The 14,979-nt window shown below is 57.2% G+C and overlaps 1 protein-coding gene across 5 annotated transcripts in view; it reads left to right on the top strand.

Annotated features, from left to right (window-relative positions):
- Positions 1 to 14,979, top strand: part of TRPM2 (transient receptor potential cation channel subfamily M member 2) — a 57,004-nt gene that overhangs the window by 15,084 nt on the left and 26,941 nt on the right. For 4 of the 5 annotated variants that reach the window (XM_082392466.1, XM_082392467.1, XM_082392469.1 and 1 more), the window contains 7 exons: positions 2,852 to 3,020; positions 4,309 to 4,489; positions 5,058 to 5,224; positions 6,799 to 6,979; positions 8,014 to 8,075; positions 9,205 to 9,405; positions 13,493 to 13,595. In XM_082392466.1, coding sequence (XP_082248592.1) covers positions 2,852 to 3,020; positions 4,309 to 4,489; positions 5,058 to 5,224; positions 6,799 to 6,979; positions 8,014 to 8,075; positions 9,205 to 9,405; positions 13,493 to 13,595 — 1,064 coding nt within the window. The remainder of the gene's footprint in view (positions 1 to 2,851; positions 3,021 to 4,308; positions 4,490 to 5,057; positions 5,225 to 6,798; positions 6,980 to 8,013; positions 8,076 to 9,204; positions 9,406 to 13,492; positions 13,596 to 14,979) is intronic. The other variant, XM_082392470.1, reaches the window with a different exon arrangement.

Below are 14,979 nucleotides of genomic sequence, written 5' to 3'. Positions count from 1 at the left end.
CGCTTTGAAGAAATGACGCTCAGGATGCGTTTGGCTCTGAAACTTCCAGAAGCACCTTTCTCAGTATCAGGATCCATGCGAGGAGCAGCTACGGTGGTGGCAGGTGGAGCGGGCTGTCACTCAGACGTTGCTCTGAGTGTGTGTAACTCCCTGTGGCGGCTCCTTCCTCATTTGTCCCGAGGGGCTGGCGGGGGTGCCCCACTTATGCCCACGTAGGCCACGAGTGCAGGAGGAAATTCTCTGATTATTCAATTTCTGGGTCAGCGGTCTCAGTGCAGTTTCCTGCTTTGTGTCTGGTTTGGGAATGCCACGTTGACTTAAGATCTAATCCCACCAGGGGGGATGCTTAAACAGAGGAGGGAAAGGGTCTGTTCTAGGCTAACTGTTAGAACCTATGAGAAAGTTTTGGGTAGCCTCGGGCCAAGCTGGAGCGTGAACTCCCAGACGGGGCACTTTTTGTGATAACACCCTGGGCACATCCCAGGACCCCAGAAACAGCGTCACCGTCGGTGATCATGCACGTCTGGTTCCAGATCATCATAAAAGGGGTCCTCGTCCTGACGACCCTCTTCCCCGCCTCGGACCCAGCTCTCTCCTCCGTAAATGGAGGAGCTTACGCGAGGTGCTCGGAGAGAGCCCTGCGAGTCTGCGAGTGACTTGAGTCCCTAGGGGTCGTCGAGGAAGGTGTACGGGGCGTGCTGGGAGTTCCTCATGGCTGGCCCTGTGCTCCCAGCCCTGGGGGCCCCGGCCTGAGCGGTGGGGCCAGGGGTAGCCAGGGACGTGCCTTGTGGGTGGAGAAAGGGCACCCAAGTGAGCCCAGGAGACTAGGGTACAGGGTGGGTCATGGCCCTCTTCACCCGTCCTTGGTCCTCTGCACGGCTAGTTAACCTGCACGAATTTTATAAATTATTTCCCATCTAGAACCTCATTTGACCCTCACAAGTTTTGCAAGCTCAAGGTCAGACAACGTATTATTTTCCCCATTTAACGATTGAGAAGTTGAGAGTCAGAAGACCCTAAGGACAAACACTCCGTAAGCAGCAGGGAAACTTGTTTTCTCTCTCTGAGTCCAGTCGTGTTTCCCCCATGTCATCCGCTCAGGTTTCACCTGCTTTTGGACTTTTTTGGTTTGGTCTCATCTATATCTAGTCTTCTAGGTCACTTGTTACTAGCAAAAGCAGGACTCTAAAAAAATGTGTAGCTTTCCGATTAAACAAGCTGTAAAGAACACAGTTGCTGTCTTCTCTCTCTCCTGCAACCCCAAAGAATAGCCGGAAAGGAGTAAAACGATTTCAACCCACGAAGACAAAGAAGGCAAGAGGTGACAGTTGAAAAGAGGTAGCAGGGTGGTCTCTTTGGGGGACTATGTGTATCCTGCTAGCCCTGTGTCCAGAAGTTTCTGCTTGGAGCCTGCACTGTGTGCTTTTTAAACCTTTTTATTTTGAAATAACTATATATTCATAGGAAATTGCAAAGATACTACCGGTAGATCCCATGGTTCCACCAGTGGATACACAGTCACCTCCTCTAACCCACCATCTGTAACCCCCGGCAACCACTTACCTGCTCTTCATCCCTATAACTGCTTCCTTTCCAGAATGTCATATAAATGGAGCCATACACAGTGTGATCTGTTGAGATTGGCTTTTTCACTCAGCAGAATGCCTTTGACATCCATTCGAGTTGTGTGTGTTGGTAGTTGCCTCCTGTTTGCTGCCAAGGAGCAGAGTGGCCGCCATCACAATATTTGTAGTGAGGCTTTTGTGGACGGCAAATATTGGGTCTTATTATTTTTTTTACTCACTCTGCCAGTCTCTGTTTTTTTTTGATCAGTGTATTTAGAATGTTACAGTTAATACGACTATTGATATATTAGGACTTAAGTCTGCCACTGTATTTTCTTGTTTACATTTCTCTCTGTTTTTCTTTTCCTGCCTTTCTGTGGGTTACCTGAATAATTCTTAGAGTTCCATTTTGATTTATCTATGCTGTTTTTGACCGTATCTCTTTGCATAGCTTTTTTTTTAAGTGGTTGTTCCAGGTATTACATTATATATCCACAACTCATCGCATGTTACTGACATCTACTTACCTACTGATGTATCCAAAACCCATCAGAGTCTCCTGGTGTTGACATTTACCAGGTTGAATGAAGTGTAGAAACAGTCCCACCTTTTACAACACTTTGCCCTTCCCCGTTTATAACATAATTATCTACAAAATTTCGTCCGCATGCACTGAGAATTATGTTAGATCATGGTGCAATTTTTCTTCAACCATCAACCATACTTCAGAAAATTCAAGAGGAGGAAAATGTGCTATATTCACCCATACTTTTACTCTTTCCATTGTTCATTCTTCCTTTTTAATATTCCAAAATTCCTTCTTTTATCATTTTGTTTCTGTTTAGAGAACCTTCTCTAGCCAACCTTTTTGGGGTAGTTCTGTTGGTGACAAATTCCCTAGTTTTCTTTCATCTGAGAATGTCTTGACGTCCCCTTCATATGTGAAGGATATTTTTGCTGGATGTAGAATTCTGGGTTGGTAGTTTTTGTCTTTTGAAAAATGTCATGTCACTTCTTTCTGGCACTTGTTTCTGGCTTTGATTCAAAGTCAGTTGTTGGAATTATTTTCCCCTAATAGGTAAGGTGTCATTTCCGACTTTCAAGATTTTTGTCTTTGTCTTTAGATTTTAGAAGTTTGACGATTATGTGTCTCCACCGGCTCTCGGCTGGGGCGCCTCGTTCGCCCTGGTGGGCTGCCAGTCCTGACCCCTCTGGGCCTCCTCTGACCCCCGCAGTGGGGCGGGGGCAGGCGCTGGTCACCCCTGGTGACCGAGTGGCCTTTGCAGGAAGGTGGTGTGTGAGTGCGGCTACACGCGTGAACAGCACTTGGAGGAGGCCACCAGGCCCCACGCATTCCAGGGCAAGGAGTGGGACCCGAAAAAGCACGTCCAGGAGATGCCAACAGACGCCTTTGGTGACATCGTCTTCACGGGCTTGGGCCAGAAGGTGGGAAAGGTTGGTTTCCATGACTCCGTTGCTCTTACTGTGGACCAGAGCCCACTGTGGGTGACCGAGGTGGCTGGGACTCCCTGGGGTGGGAGTGGGAGGCTGGCGGAAACCCAGGGCGGAGCCCACCTGCCCAGTGCTGAGGGCAGAGTGGGTGGGGCTCGCATGGCAGACGGGAGACACGCGGTGCCCTCAGGGAGCAGGCAGGGCCGCTGCTGGCGCTCTGCAGGGTGTGGGCAGGGTGGCCTGGATGGCTTTTGTCACTGCCAGGAGGGAGTGGGAAGAGTACACGGGGCACAGGTGGGCGGGGGTGGGGGAGGGAGGGCAGCGGGGAGGACCTCGGGGGTGTGGTGAGACCCAGGAGCAGAGGCGAGAGTCCTGCCAGCGGGGGGGGGGGGGGGGGGCGGGGTCCCAGGCCTGGCCGGGAGCACGGGGGCAGGGGGGCGGCAGCAGCCGGAGGGCCAAGCCCCGCTGGGCTCCCAGGTGCTGCAGATTCAGAGTGATCGCTGGACCAGCAGCATCTCCAAGCAGATTTTTGGACCCCACCCCAGACCTGCTGAATCAGAGGCCCAGCCACCCTGGTTCTAACCAGCCTTCCAGAGGATTCCGTGGCAGCTCTTGGGCCGCACTGTCCTGGAGGGTCTGGTGTAGCCACTTATTTCTGTGCTGGGGTTCTGGGACCTTGAGCTTCTTGTTAGCCGGGTGTGACCTTTCCCCTCGACGACTCTGAGTCGCTGAGACGCTGCCCACTTGGCCAAAGAGGCTGAACAAGGAGGGTCGGTCTGGGGTGGGCACCGGCCCCAGAGCCACCTGCCTCAGCACCGTCCCCAAGCCCTGCCCCTCGTGAGCCAGTGTCAGTGCGATGCCAGACCCCTCCAGACGCAGCTGGCTTAATCTGAGAGGGGGCGTCCTCTGCGGAGCACTGGTGGGAGCGGGGAGGGAGGAGGCGGTCTTCTGCAGCATGGGGGCAGGGCAGCGGGCAGCAGCCGGTCGAACCCTGAGGAGGCGATGGCGGGCGTGGCCTGGAACCAGGCATGGGGCTCAGGCTGGGGTGCTCCCAGAACAGGGGCCAGGGGCTGGTCTCCTCTGGGCGGCCTCCCTTCCCTGCCCCTGCCTCCCCCTTCCCTCAAGCAGTGTCCTGCTCTGGCGCGGCCCCTTTACTCGCTGGGTCTGGACCCGGGTGCGAGCATCCCCCCGCCCAGCTGGGGCTCTCAGGCACTGCTAGTGCAGGACGGCTGGGCTCTGGGGCTGGGGCGGCCGCTCACTGGCGCTCTGGGGTCTTCTGACCTCCCCGCAGTACGTCCGCCTGTCCCAGGACACACCCTCCAGCCTGATTTACCACCTCATGACCCAGCACTGGGGCCTGGACGCCCCCAACCTCCTCATCTCCGTGACGGGCGGGGCCAAGGACTTCAACATGAAGCCCAGGCTGAAGAGCGTCTTCCGAAGAGGCCTGGTCAAGGTGGCCCAGACCACAGGTAGCACCGGGGGTGGAGGGCCCAGGGCCCCGGCCACAGGAGGGGCTCAGGCCTGGGAGTGATGGGTGGGACGGAGGGTCCCTGGGAGGCCAAGTCGGGGCCTTGGGACTGGCTGGACCTCGGGGGTCACCGAGGCCAGGCCCGGGCCAGGGGGAGTGTGGCCGGTCGGACTCACCCCGCCCTGTCTGCTGCTGTGCTTGGCTTGCACATGGCGGCAGATGCAGCTCTGGTTGGCTCTCCACTAGTGATGCTTTGAAATAGACACATTCAGAGGCAGTTCTGAGATGCCGTGCTCCCGAGGGCAGGACAGAGAAAGGCAGCGGGGAGGTGGGGAGAGAGGGCAAGGCCTGCAGTCAGCGACGGGGGTCCTGTTCCTGTCCCCTCCCCCGCCTGAGCAACGTGGGGAACCGCGGCTCCCAGCTGCCGCAGGAGGGCGTGATCGTGGCGGGGCTTCCCTGAGGCCCTGGTTTGGGGTAGAGGGGCTGCAGATGCGGGGCAGTGAGCCCCGGAGACGCACAGGGCGCAGGCATCGGGCGTGTGCGTGGCAGGGCCCTCTGTTCCTTCCCAGGGGCCTGGATTATCACCGGGGGGTCCCACACGGGTGTGATGAAGCAGGTGGGCGAGGCGGTGCGGGACTTCAGCCTGAGCAGCAGCTACAATGAAGGGGAAGTGGTCACCATCGGAATCGCCACGTGGGGCACCTTGCATAACCGGGAGAGCCTGATCTACCCTGCGGTGAGCTGGCGGCTGCTCCGGGGCAGGCGGGGGCGGGGCGCAGCGGGGAGGCCGAGGGGGCTGTAGGACCTTAGCGGTGCTCAGTGGACAGGCCACCACCTGGGCAGCAGGGTAAATGCAGTGTGGAGGGGAGTGGCTGGACGGGGACACAGGAGACCCAGGCTCAAGCCCCCACACCGTGGACCCTGGTGACCCCAGGCGAGTAGCTACCTTGGTTGGACTCTGGTTTCCTCCGCTGAGATCACGGGATGGGTCCACACAAGAGTCTCTGGAGCCGCCACTGGTCGGGGGCTCCTCCTGACGCCTCCCTGATGAGAAATGGACTTTGCAGAAGGCGGTAGCTTGGCCGGGAGCACACAGCCGGTGAGCGCCTGGGTTGTCAGATCCCAGGGCCTGGCCTTCTAGCCCAAGGATGGACAACACTCTGGTTCCGCCACTGAAGACAGAGCCTTCCTGCGTCCGTCCACCTGGGTGCAGCCCTGAGAAGCAGTTGCTTAAATGTGGGGATGTGAGTGGAAAAGATCATTCGATTCATTCAGTAAGATTTTGGAGGACAGTAGATGTGACATAATGAGCACATGTCCACCTAATTCACGGAGTCAGGAAAGTTTGGGGGAAACACTGGCCCCAAAGACAAGTCTCCTTGACTTGCTGAGGAGACGTTATTATAACAGGCCCTCGAGGGGTGATTTATGAACGAGCCCTTGCCCTTCCCGGCTGGTGGCGGTGTGCCTTCACTTCCTGGGGAGAGCATCCTCTGGAAGGTGATTCCTTGCGTCCGTCACAGACACTTGTCATCAGGCCAGTCTGCCCCTCGGCCCTTGTCCTTTTGCGTCAGCGTCACAGACGTGCTTAGTGCACGGGACCGGTTCTGTCTTGAATGCTTGTTATATGGAGTGGAAATCTGAGGCCACGGGAGACTGGCTGACTTCCAAGATCACGCTGCACTTTTCTCCCCATTTCGAGTTCAGAAGACTTCCTGCGATGCCACCTGCCATCCTCTGTGGACACCAGGGGCCGTGTGCGCGGGCCCGGCAGCCACCCCTCCTGGATCTGGGTCCTGGGGCTGCTGGGACAAATGACCACAGAGCTGGTGGCTGAAAGCAACAGAAATGTACTCTCTGACGTTTCTGGGCACCAGAACTCCAAGACCAGTACCACCCGGGCAAACTCGGGATGTCGGCAGGGCCAGGCTCCCTCCAGAGGCTGTGGGGGAGAAGCTATTCCCTGCCTCTTCCAGCTGCTGCTGGCTGCTGCTTTCCTTGGCTCGTGGCCGCGTCGCTCCAGTCTCTGCCTCTTGGTCACATGGCCCCCTCCTCTTCCTCTGCATCCGCTTCTAAGGACACCTGTCGTGGCAGTTGGGACCCACCTGGATGATCCAGGTTAATCTTCCCGTGCTGAGATCCTTAGCTTCATCACGTCTGCAAAGACCTTTCTCCAAATGAGGTTCCAGGCATTAGAGCCTGATATCTTGGGGGGTGGGGTCACTTATCCAGCCTGACGGAGCTCCTGTTCTCGGTGGGAAAGATGTAGAACTTTCTGTCTGTCCGTGCCCTCCTCCTCCCCGTCCCCAGGGTGGCTTCCCAGCTGAGTACGTCATGGATGAGGATGGCCAGGGGCACCTGACCTGTCTGGACAGCAACCACTCCCACTTCGTCCTTGTGGACGACGGGACCCACGGCCGCTACGGCGTCGAGATCCCCCTGAGGACGAAGCTAGAGAAGTTCATATCGGAGCAGACCAAGGAAAGGGGAGGTGAGCGAGGCACGCTTTCCAGGGTGCTCGGGGGGAGAGGGGAGCAGGCTGGTCCAGGTGTCTGGGGCTCCGCTGGCCATGACCAGCACATTCGGCAGGTGGGGCGCTGGGGAGGTGTGGTCAGAACACACCTGGATGTCTGTACACTTGCTCAGGGGTTCATCTTCTCGCGTCCCTTTTAACCAGCAGAAGGAAAGTTCGGGCAGGCACTGAGGTCACAGCATCCGACGGTCACTTTACATCACAAACATGTCTTAGTTCAGAAATCAGAGCGTGCAGTAGTCAAAGCTTGGACCTTGACATCTCTTCCCTTTTGGGTGGGATGGGATGGATTCTGGGGTGTTGGGAGGTCAAATACACAGGATTTTGCACATGATTTGCAGGTTGGTTGGACACCTTTGAGCCGAGGTTTTCAAGCTTCATTGCACATCAGGGGTCCCCAGAGTGTGGGTTCACCCCCAGGGTCTCTGATTCACAGGTCCGGGGAGTGAGGACTTGCATCTCCCAGTCCCCAGGGGACACGGATGCTGCTGGCCTGGGGACCACACCTGGAGAACTTGTTTTGACCAAGAGAAGCTGGGTGGGAGTGTTCGGGGTGTGTGAGTGTTTGGGGAGGGTGAGACCATGTGGACTCTTGGAAAGAATGTTTGCTTCCCAGGGAAAGATGTTTCTAGAATCTTCACAAGCCCTCCTGGTTGCCAGGCTGGATGAAAGGCTGAGGGTGGGGCTGGCTGGCCAGAGGACGGAGTTGCGACGCCGTACTCCCGCGCCATGCATGGTGCCCGTTGGCTTGACGTGTCCCCAGCCCTGCCCAGGTTTGAGGCGCCACGAAAGGGCTGCAGGGAAAACCAGGCTGGTTGCAGTGGCCAGCCGGGCAGAGCAGACCAGCTGGGGGAGCCCTGGGTGCTGAGGATGGTCTACAGCCCTCGGCTTCCCTCCACCCCAGAAAGGGACAGGAGTGCACTTGGTTAGGCTGCAGCTGGCGGTGGGGGGGTGGCCCACGGTCCTAAACTGGGCTCTGTGCTTCATCCTAGGCGTGGCCATCAAAATCCCCATCGTCTGCGTGGTGCTGGAGGGGGGACCCGGCACACTGCACGTGAGTCCTGGCCAGGGGTGGGTGGTAGGGGTGGGCTCTTGGGGGTCAAGTCCTGCTGCGGGTGGGACGACTGCCCCAAGTGCTGTCACCAGCCCCCCAGGGGGTCATCAGCAAGAGGGGACAGGGATCCTGTCCGCTGGGTGGGGGGGTCGGAGCCCCCTGAGTGGACCTGCCTCAGGAGGGGTGCTCTGGCTTTGGCCCTGGGGCTTGACCTGCACAGAAGAAAGAGGGGCTCCAGAGGGGACTGGGGCAAGGGTGGAGCCCATGCCCCCCCCTCCAGGACCCCCGGGTAGCCCATGGGGGGTTTCTGCAGCTCTGCACCCAGACTCCCGGGCGGGGTTCTGAAAGTACAGCCCTCGGCTCCCCCTCAGCCCCGTGGGACCAGCAGCTAGATGTAAAGCAGGACCCTCAGTGGCTTTGACAAGCTGCCGTGGACCTTTGTTCAGAACCCACTCTCTGCCGTGGGGTGGGCCTCCCTCGTGGAACGCCAGCCAACTTGCCCTCTGCTGTAGTAACACACGACGACATTACAGCCTGCAGATTTGGGGCAAGAGCATGACGTTCTGTTTATGAGATCATCGAAAGTGTCTGTTTATGTTTAGTAACCGCAGGAGGTCAACACAGGATCCTGGGGTCCCTGGGAGGACGGGATGCGTCTGGTCCCCACTCCCACCCTGGCTCTCCCGCAGCATCGCCCAGACGGCTTCCTCAGGCCCAGAGCAGGGCGTCCTTCCTGCTGGGGTAGAACCCCTTCCTCAGGTTGCGCTCACCCTGGGTCTCCGGGGGTCTCCCTCGATGTCCTGGTTAACGAGGGGGCGGAACTCTTGCAGTGCCCCCTCCTTCTGGAGATGGTGCCCGTGTCCGCACATCGAAGGGTGGAAACATCCGAACCTTTCGTGACAGTGGTGTTGAGTGAGAGGCCTGAAGGAGGTGGTGTGTCGGGTGTGTATCCCACGTACATCAGGATTAGCCACTCTCCCCTCTGAGCAGTGGCATGCTGCCAAGCAAATGTCTTCTGTAAACTTCGCGATAGGCAGACATCAACACTGTTTGAGCATCTCTGTATTAGAAGGTGTCCGTGCGGGTGAGGAGTCAGGTCCCGGGCTCACGGTCAGCCCCTGTGTTGCAGACCATCTACAATGCCATCACCAACGGCACCCCATGCGTGATCGTGGAGGGTTCGGGACGAGTGGCTGACGTCATTGCCCAGGTGGCCAGCCTGCCCATCTCCGAGATCACCATCTCCCTGATTCAGCAGAAGCTGGGCCTGTTCTTCCAGGAGATGTTCGAGACCTTCACCGAGAGCAAGATTGTGGAGTGGACCAAAAAGGTGAGGCACACGGGCACATGAGTCACCAGGTGTGGACCTGCAGCCAGTAAGTTAGACGCTGTCAGCTTGGCGAGCGGGACCAGGACACACCAAAACCAGACACGGAGACCCCAGCGGGCCTGGGGCGGGCACAGGAGTGATCTGCAGAAGGTGGGGGGCTCTGAGCCCGGAAGGCAGTGGGCCCAGGGCAGGCGGGAAGCCCTCGGCTGAGGCAGCAGGCTGTCCTTAAGGGAGGACGTGCTCAGCCTCTCGCCTGCAGAACTCCGGGCCTGGGCCGGTACCGCAGGGCACGAGACACGGCTGTCCCAGGAAGAGGCCCCTGCTGCCCTGGGCGGGCAGGAGGCTGGTGCTGAGGCCCTGGGGGCGGCAGAGGGGTGGGGAGCCCAGATTCCGGCACAGGGGCGCTGCCAGGTGACGGCAGTGGGTGGCAGGGTCCGGCCCAGCCTCCAGGCCTGGTGACCTCAACGCCACCGGGGAGATTAATGGAGACCTTCTGGGGTCGACAAGGCGGGCAGACGCGCCAGATGGGGGCCCATGCGTGGTTCCGGGAACCGTGTGGTGACCTGGGGGCTGCTTCACGTGCACCTTTAGATAGACGCATCGGTGGCCCGGGCCCATCCTGGGGCCAGTGTTCTGGGAGATCCCCCCCACATCGCCAGGGGGTTTGGAGACTTGAGACCTGGGAGGGAGCTAGTTACGCCCCGAACGGGCACCCTTTCTGCCCTGTGGGCAGGAGGTACTGAGTGGGAGCACGGGGAGTTGGGTGCTGAGCAGGGCACACATGACCCTGCGGCGACAAGTCCGGAGACAGACCGCTGGAAGGGTGGCCTCAGCTGTACTCCATGTGCCTGCCTGTCCTCTCTCTGTCATTGTTTTGTAATAATTTTAGATTTGTGGGCCGGCAGCACAGGTAGTGGAGGGTGTCTGTCTACCCTTCCCCCAGCTCTGCTGCTGTCAACGTCCTACATAAGCCCAGCGCATTTATCAGAACCTAGCAGTGAGCTCTGCTTCATCCCTGTTGACCAAACTCAGGCTGTTGGGATGTCATGTTGATCTACTAGTGGCCTTTTTCTGTGCCGGAATCCAAACCATTAGCCTGGTCTCTTCATTGTCTTTTTTCTTTCTTTTGTTTTTTTTAAGTGTGACATTTTCTAACTAGCCCACCAGATTCCAAAGATTTTCTGGAACACCACCATATGAACTGGGTGAAAGTGGGCTGCTCTGGTTGTGGGGTGGGCTGGGGGCTCTGGGGCCTCGCTTTCTGCCCATCCCCTCAACTCCTGAGCCGTGAGCCTCGTGGATGCTCCCAGCCCCAAGAGCTCTGGTTTGGGCCCCTCTCCTGACCCCGGGAGACCATGGCTGTTACAGCCCAGGACCATAGTTGCCCTGCATTTCAGTATTTTTGTGTTAAAGTGCATTGGTATTTGCTCTTTCATAGCTACAGTGGGAGATAACACTGGTTACAGACGGGTGTAGACTTTGCTAGCATCCCTTATAGACGGGGTCCTTGGTGGACCCAGGGGGAGAAATAACGCAGGAATGTGCATACGGAAGTCTCTCCAGGCCCTGAAAAGAAGGAATTTCTCTCTCACATACTCTGAGGCTGTTTGGCTCAGTTGGGTGATCTGGGGCATTTGGAATGGGCCTCAGAATTGGCCGTCTCCCCAGTCCAGATTTCGGGGGCCCTGGTGAGCTCTGCAGAGGGACCCTAACCCACGGCCATGGCCCCAGCCTCCAAGGGGGGTAGGTGTGAAGGAGAGCGCTGGCTGAGCCCTGAGCAACCACGAAGCCCTTGGCCGGCGGAGAACCCCCGCACCCGCGGCCCCTGTGGTCCTGCCGACCCCACTGTCCGGCCGCACTCTGAGCCCCGGGGGCAGGGGCTCACCCACCCCGAGGTCGCCTGACCTCTATTTCCCGGCAGGATTCTTTGTGGGATGGGGGCAGTCAGTGCCTCTCTGACCTTCGGTTTCCCCAACAAGTTGGGGCTGACAAAGCAGTCAGGGTCTGTGACTTTCATCCAGCTCCGTGGATGCAAAAGCCAGGCTGTAAAAACTCATGGAAATTCAGTTTTAAGTGCTTGACGTGCTTTTCAGGGCAAGTCTGTGGAGCAGCTTAGCTCCCACCGTGTCCCATTTCGGGCCATGTGGACGGTCTGTGCCCACCAGCCAAGGACCACGGGGAGGGCTGGGACCCCGGATGGGGGCTGGGGGGGGGAGGGCAGCGGACCCGCTCCGAGGGGAGCCGGGCAGTTTTTGTGGGTGGCACGGTGACCCTGCCCTTGTCTGTCTTATTGTGGCATCAGAGGACCTCCTTAGAAGCCAATGTTCTGTGAGATTGTTTTTGCTGTTGGCGTCAGCTCAGCTGCCAGTGGAGATGGTGGGGATTGGCTGGCCGGCCCTGTGGCCTTTCCTCAGTTAGTCTGTAAATTATTCAGGCAATTCTCAGAAGTGGATCTAACCTGCCAAGGTTTAAAGGGGCCTGTGTTTTCAATCCCTTGCCAAGTAGAGGCCTGAAAGTGGTGTTTCATACACACCAGTCTCAAGCCAGGGGGTCGCCCTCAGTGGTTGTTCTCGTTCAGTGGGGAGAGGACCCCCAGAGCCGCGATCACTGATTCACTCCACAAACCTCGGGGCTGGTCTGCCCCATGGCAGGTACTCGGGTGTGGCCCTTGGCGGATGTGGACATCTGCCATGGGGGTCTCACTGCCAGCCCGCCAGCACCACATAGCTGGGGTCAGAGGAGTTGCTGGCCCTGTCTCAGCAATCCCGTTTTCTTACCTGCAGAATAGGGGTAATTGGTACTTAAACTCAGAGGATGGAGCAAGGTCACCCAGGAGAGTGCTAAGTGGTTGGTCGGCACATACACACAGTAGCTACTTCATCCTGTGAATCAAAGGCCGGGTTAAATCCTGGAGCGATTTCAGCTGGAAGATGGGATTGCGGTTGGGGAGAGGGACCCGGGGTATTTTGGAGTTGACATGAAAGCTGGACCCCGAGGGGTTAGGGAGGTTGGGGTCTTAGAGGTGGAGGTGGGGTGTGCAAGGGGCCCTCTAGGTGGGAGCGGTCTGTACAGAGGCAGGAGCTGCACGGCCAGGCTGCGAGAGGAGGTGGGAAGGCAGGCGGGGCGGCCAGGAGCTGGGGGAGGAGCCTGAAGCTTTGGGGGTGTGGGGAACTAGTGGTTGGCTCCCCCCGGTCTCAGGGTGAAGGGTTCAAGGCGGGGCAGCTGCTGGTGGCAGACACGGCAGCTGAGAGATGATAGATACGATAGGTGATAACTAGATAGACAGGTGATAGGCAATAGATGATAGATAGATAGATAGATAATAGATAATAGAGAGATAGATAATAGATAGATAATAGAGAGATAGATAATAGATAATAGATAGATAGATAATAGATAGATAATAGATAATAGATAGATAATAGATAATAGATAGACAGATAATAGATAGATAGATAGATTGGAAGGTAGGTAGCTAGGTGTATAGATAAGTAGGTAGATAGATAAATAGGTAGGTGGGGTGACTAGCTAAATAGATACATAGAGTGGGTAGGTAGATATATAGAAGGGTAGGTAGGTAGGTAGGGTAGGTAAGTAGGTAGACAAGTGGGTAGGGTGAACAGATAGGTACATAGATACATACACACACATGCCTACATACATACATGCATACACACACAGACTGATGGATAGCTAGGTAGGTAGGTAGATGATTGGATGAATGAGTGGATGGATGGATGGACAGACAGGTAGGTGGGTAGGTCCTCCCCCAGGCAGGAGGACCTGGGGAGAAGTCTTCAGTTAAGTGGTACTGAGTGTTGATCAGTGACCGATCAGTGAGGTGAAGATTCTTTACACTTGGGCTGTGTTTTCCACCGCACAGGCCACTCGCAAGCACCGTGTGTTTGGTCCTCATGCATCTTTCATCTTCACCGTCCGGGGTTGGGGGGGCGGCGAGGGGGTGGCCCTGACTACACAAGCAGTTAGGACTCCTGCCTGGGGCTCTGGCTCCGTGTCCAGGGCCTTGGTTCTGTGGGTGCCCTTTGAGGAGGCAAGAGGCACCTCACGTGGGGACTGTCTTTTGCAGATCCAAGACATCGTCCGGAGGCGGCAGCTGCTCACTGTCTTCCGGGAAGGCAAGGATGGCCAGCAGGACGTGGACGTGGCCATCCTGCAGGCCTTGTTGAAGGGTGAGGGCCAGGCAAAGTGGGGACAAGGGGGAGGAGCCAGGTGCGGGTTCAGGACCCTGAGTCCTAGCCTAGAGGAGCCAGGAATGCCACCCGTGGGCAGATGCGCTGGTCAGAGGGCAGGTGGTGGTGGACCTCGCCAGGCCTACCTCATGCTCCCACTGGGCAGCTGGGTGCCCACCACCAATGTTGGGGTACAGGCTCCTTTCTCAACTTACCTTCTTCCCTGAAATCTGAGTGCAGCCTGCACTGATTTACCCCTTAGTGGTCATCATAGTTTCTCATAAAATTCTAGCATAGAAAGAAAGAACCCTGGAAGTCTGCTCCTGTCTCCCCACGGTCTGTCTCATGTTTAACTCCTCTGCCCCCAGCGCAGGGCAGAGTCCAAACGCAGGGGTCCTCATGACCAATAGGGCTCTCGACCGACTTCTGCTCCTTAGTCTGACCTCTGCCCTCCAGCCCGTTCTCCCCGGGCCCACACTTCACTCTTCCCTCTTCCCCCACTTCTGTGGGGGAGGGAAGCCAGTGCTTCCCTGTCCTTCCCGCCGGTGTTGACATGGCTGAGACATCCCTGGTGCCCAGAAGCCTTTGCTCTGCGCTGAACAGCCCCTCACCCTGGAGGGACACCAGCCCCAGGCCAGCCCTGATGGCGGAGGGACACCAGCCCCAGGCCAGCCCTGATGGCGGAGGGACACCAGCCCCAGGCAGCCCTGATGGCGGAGGGACACCAGCCCCAGGCAGCCCTGATGGCGGAGGGACACCAGCCCCAGGCAGCCCTGATGGCGGAGCAGGAGGCTGTCGTAGCAGAGGATCGGCTTTCACTGTGTTCCTGTGCATTCATCCACACGCCATGGATGCGGGTCTGGGCTGTTCTGCATCCTCGCCAACGCTTGGAACTGTCAGCCTTTGAAGCTGTAGCCCTCCTGGTGGCTATGAAGGGAGATCTCCGTGTGGTTTGGATTTGCGTCTCCCTGGGCTTCTTAGCCATTTGTATTTCATCTTGGTGAAATGTCTGTCAGATCTTTTGTCTGTGTTTATTTGGTTATTTGTCTTCTTATTTTTAAGGTGTATGAGTTCTTGATATATTCTCATACAAATCCTGTGATGGATATATGTGTTGGGTGTATTTTCTCTTGGTTCATGGTCTGCTTTTTTTTTGTAATAAATTTATTTATTTTATTATTTTTGGCTGCGTTAGGTTTTTGTTGCTGCACGCGAGCTTTCTCTAGTTGCGGCAAGCGGGGCCTACTCTTCCTTGCGGTGCACGGGCTTCTCATTGCGGTGGCTTCTCTTGTTGTGGAGCACGGGCTCTAGGCGCGCTGGCTTCAGTAGTTGCGGCACACGGGCTCGGTAGTTGTGGCTCACGAACTCTAGAGCGCAGGCTCAG

The sequence above is a fragment of the Balaenoptera borealis genome (genome assembly GCF_965194805.1).
Source record: "Balaenoptera borealis genome assembly, chromosome: 5".
In the NCBI taxonomy this organism is placed as follows: domain Eukaryota; kingdom Metazoa; phylum Chordata; class Mammalia; order Artiodactyla; family Balaenopteridae; genus Balaenoptera; species Balaenoptera borealis.
Note: the sequence above shows the minus strand (reverse complement) of the source record. Positions and strands in the feature narration are given on the sequence as shown.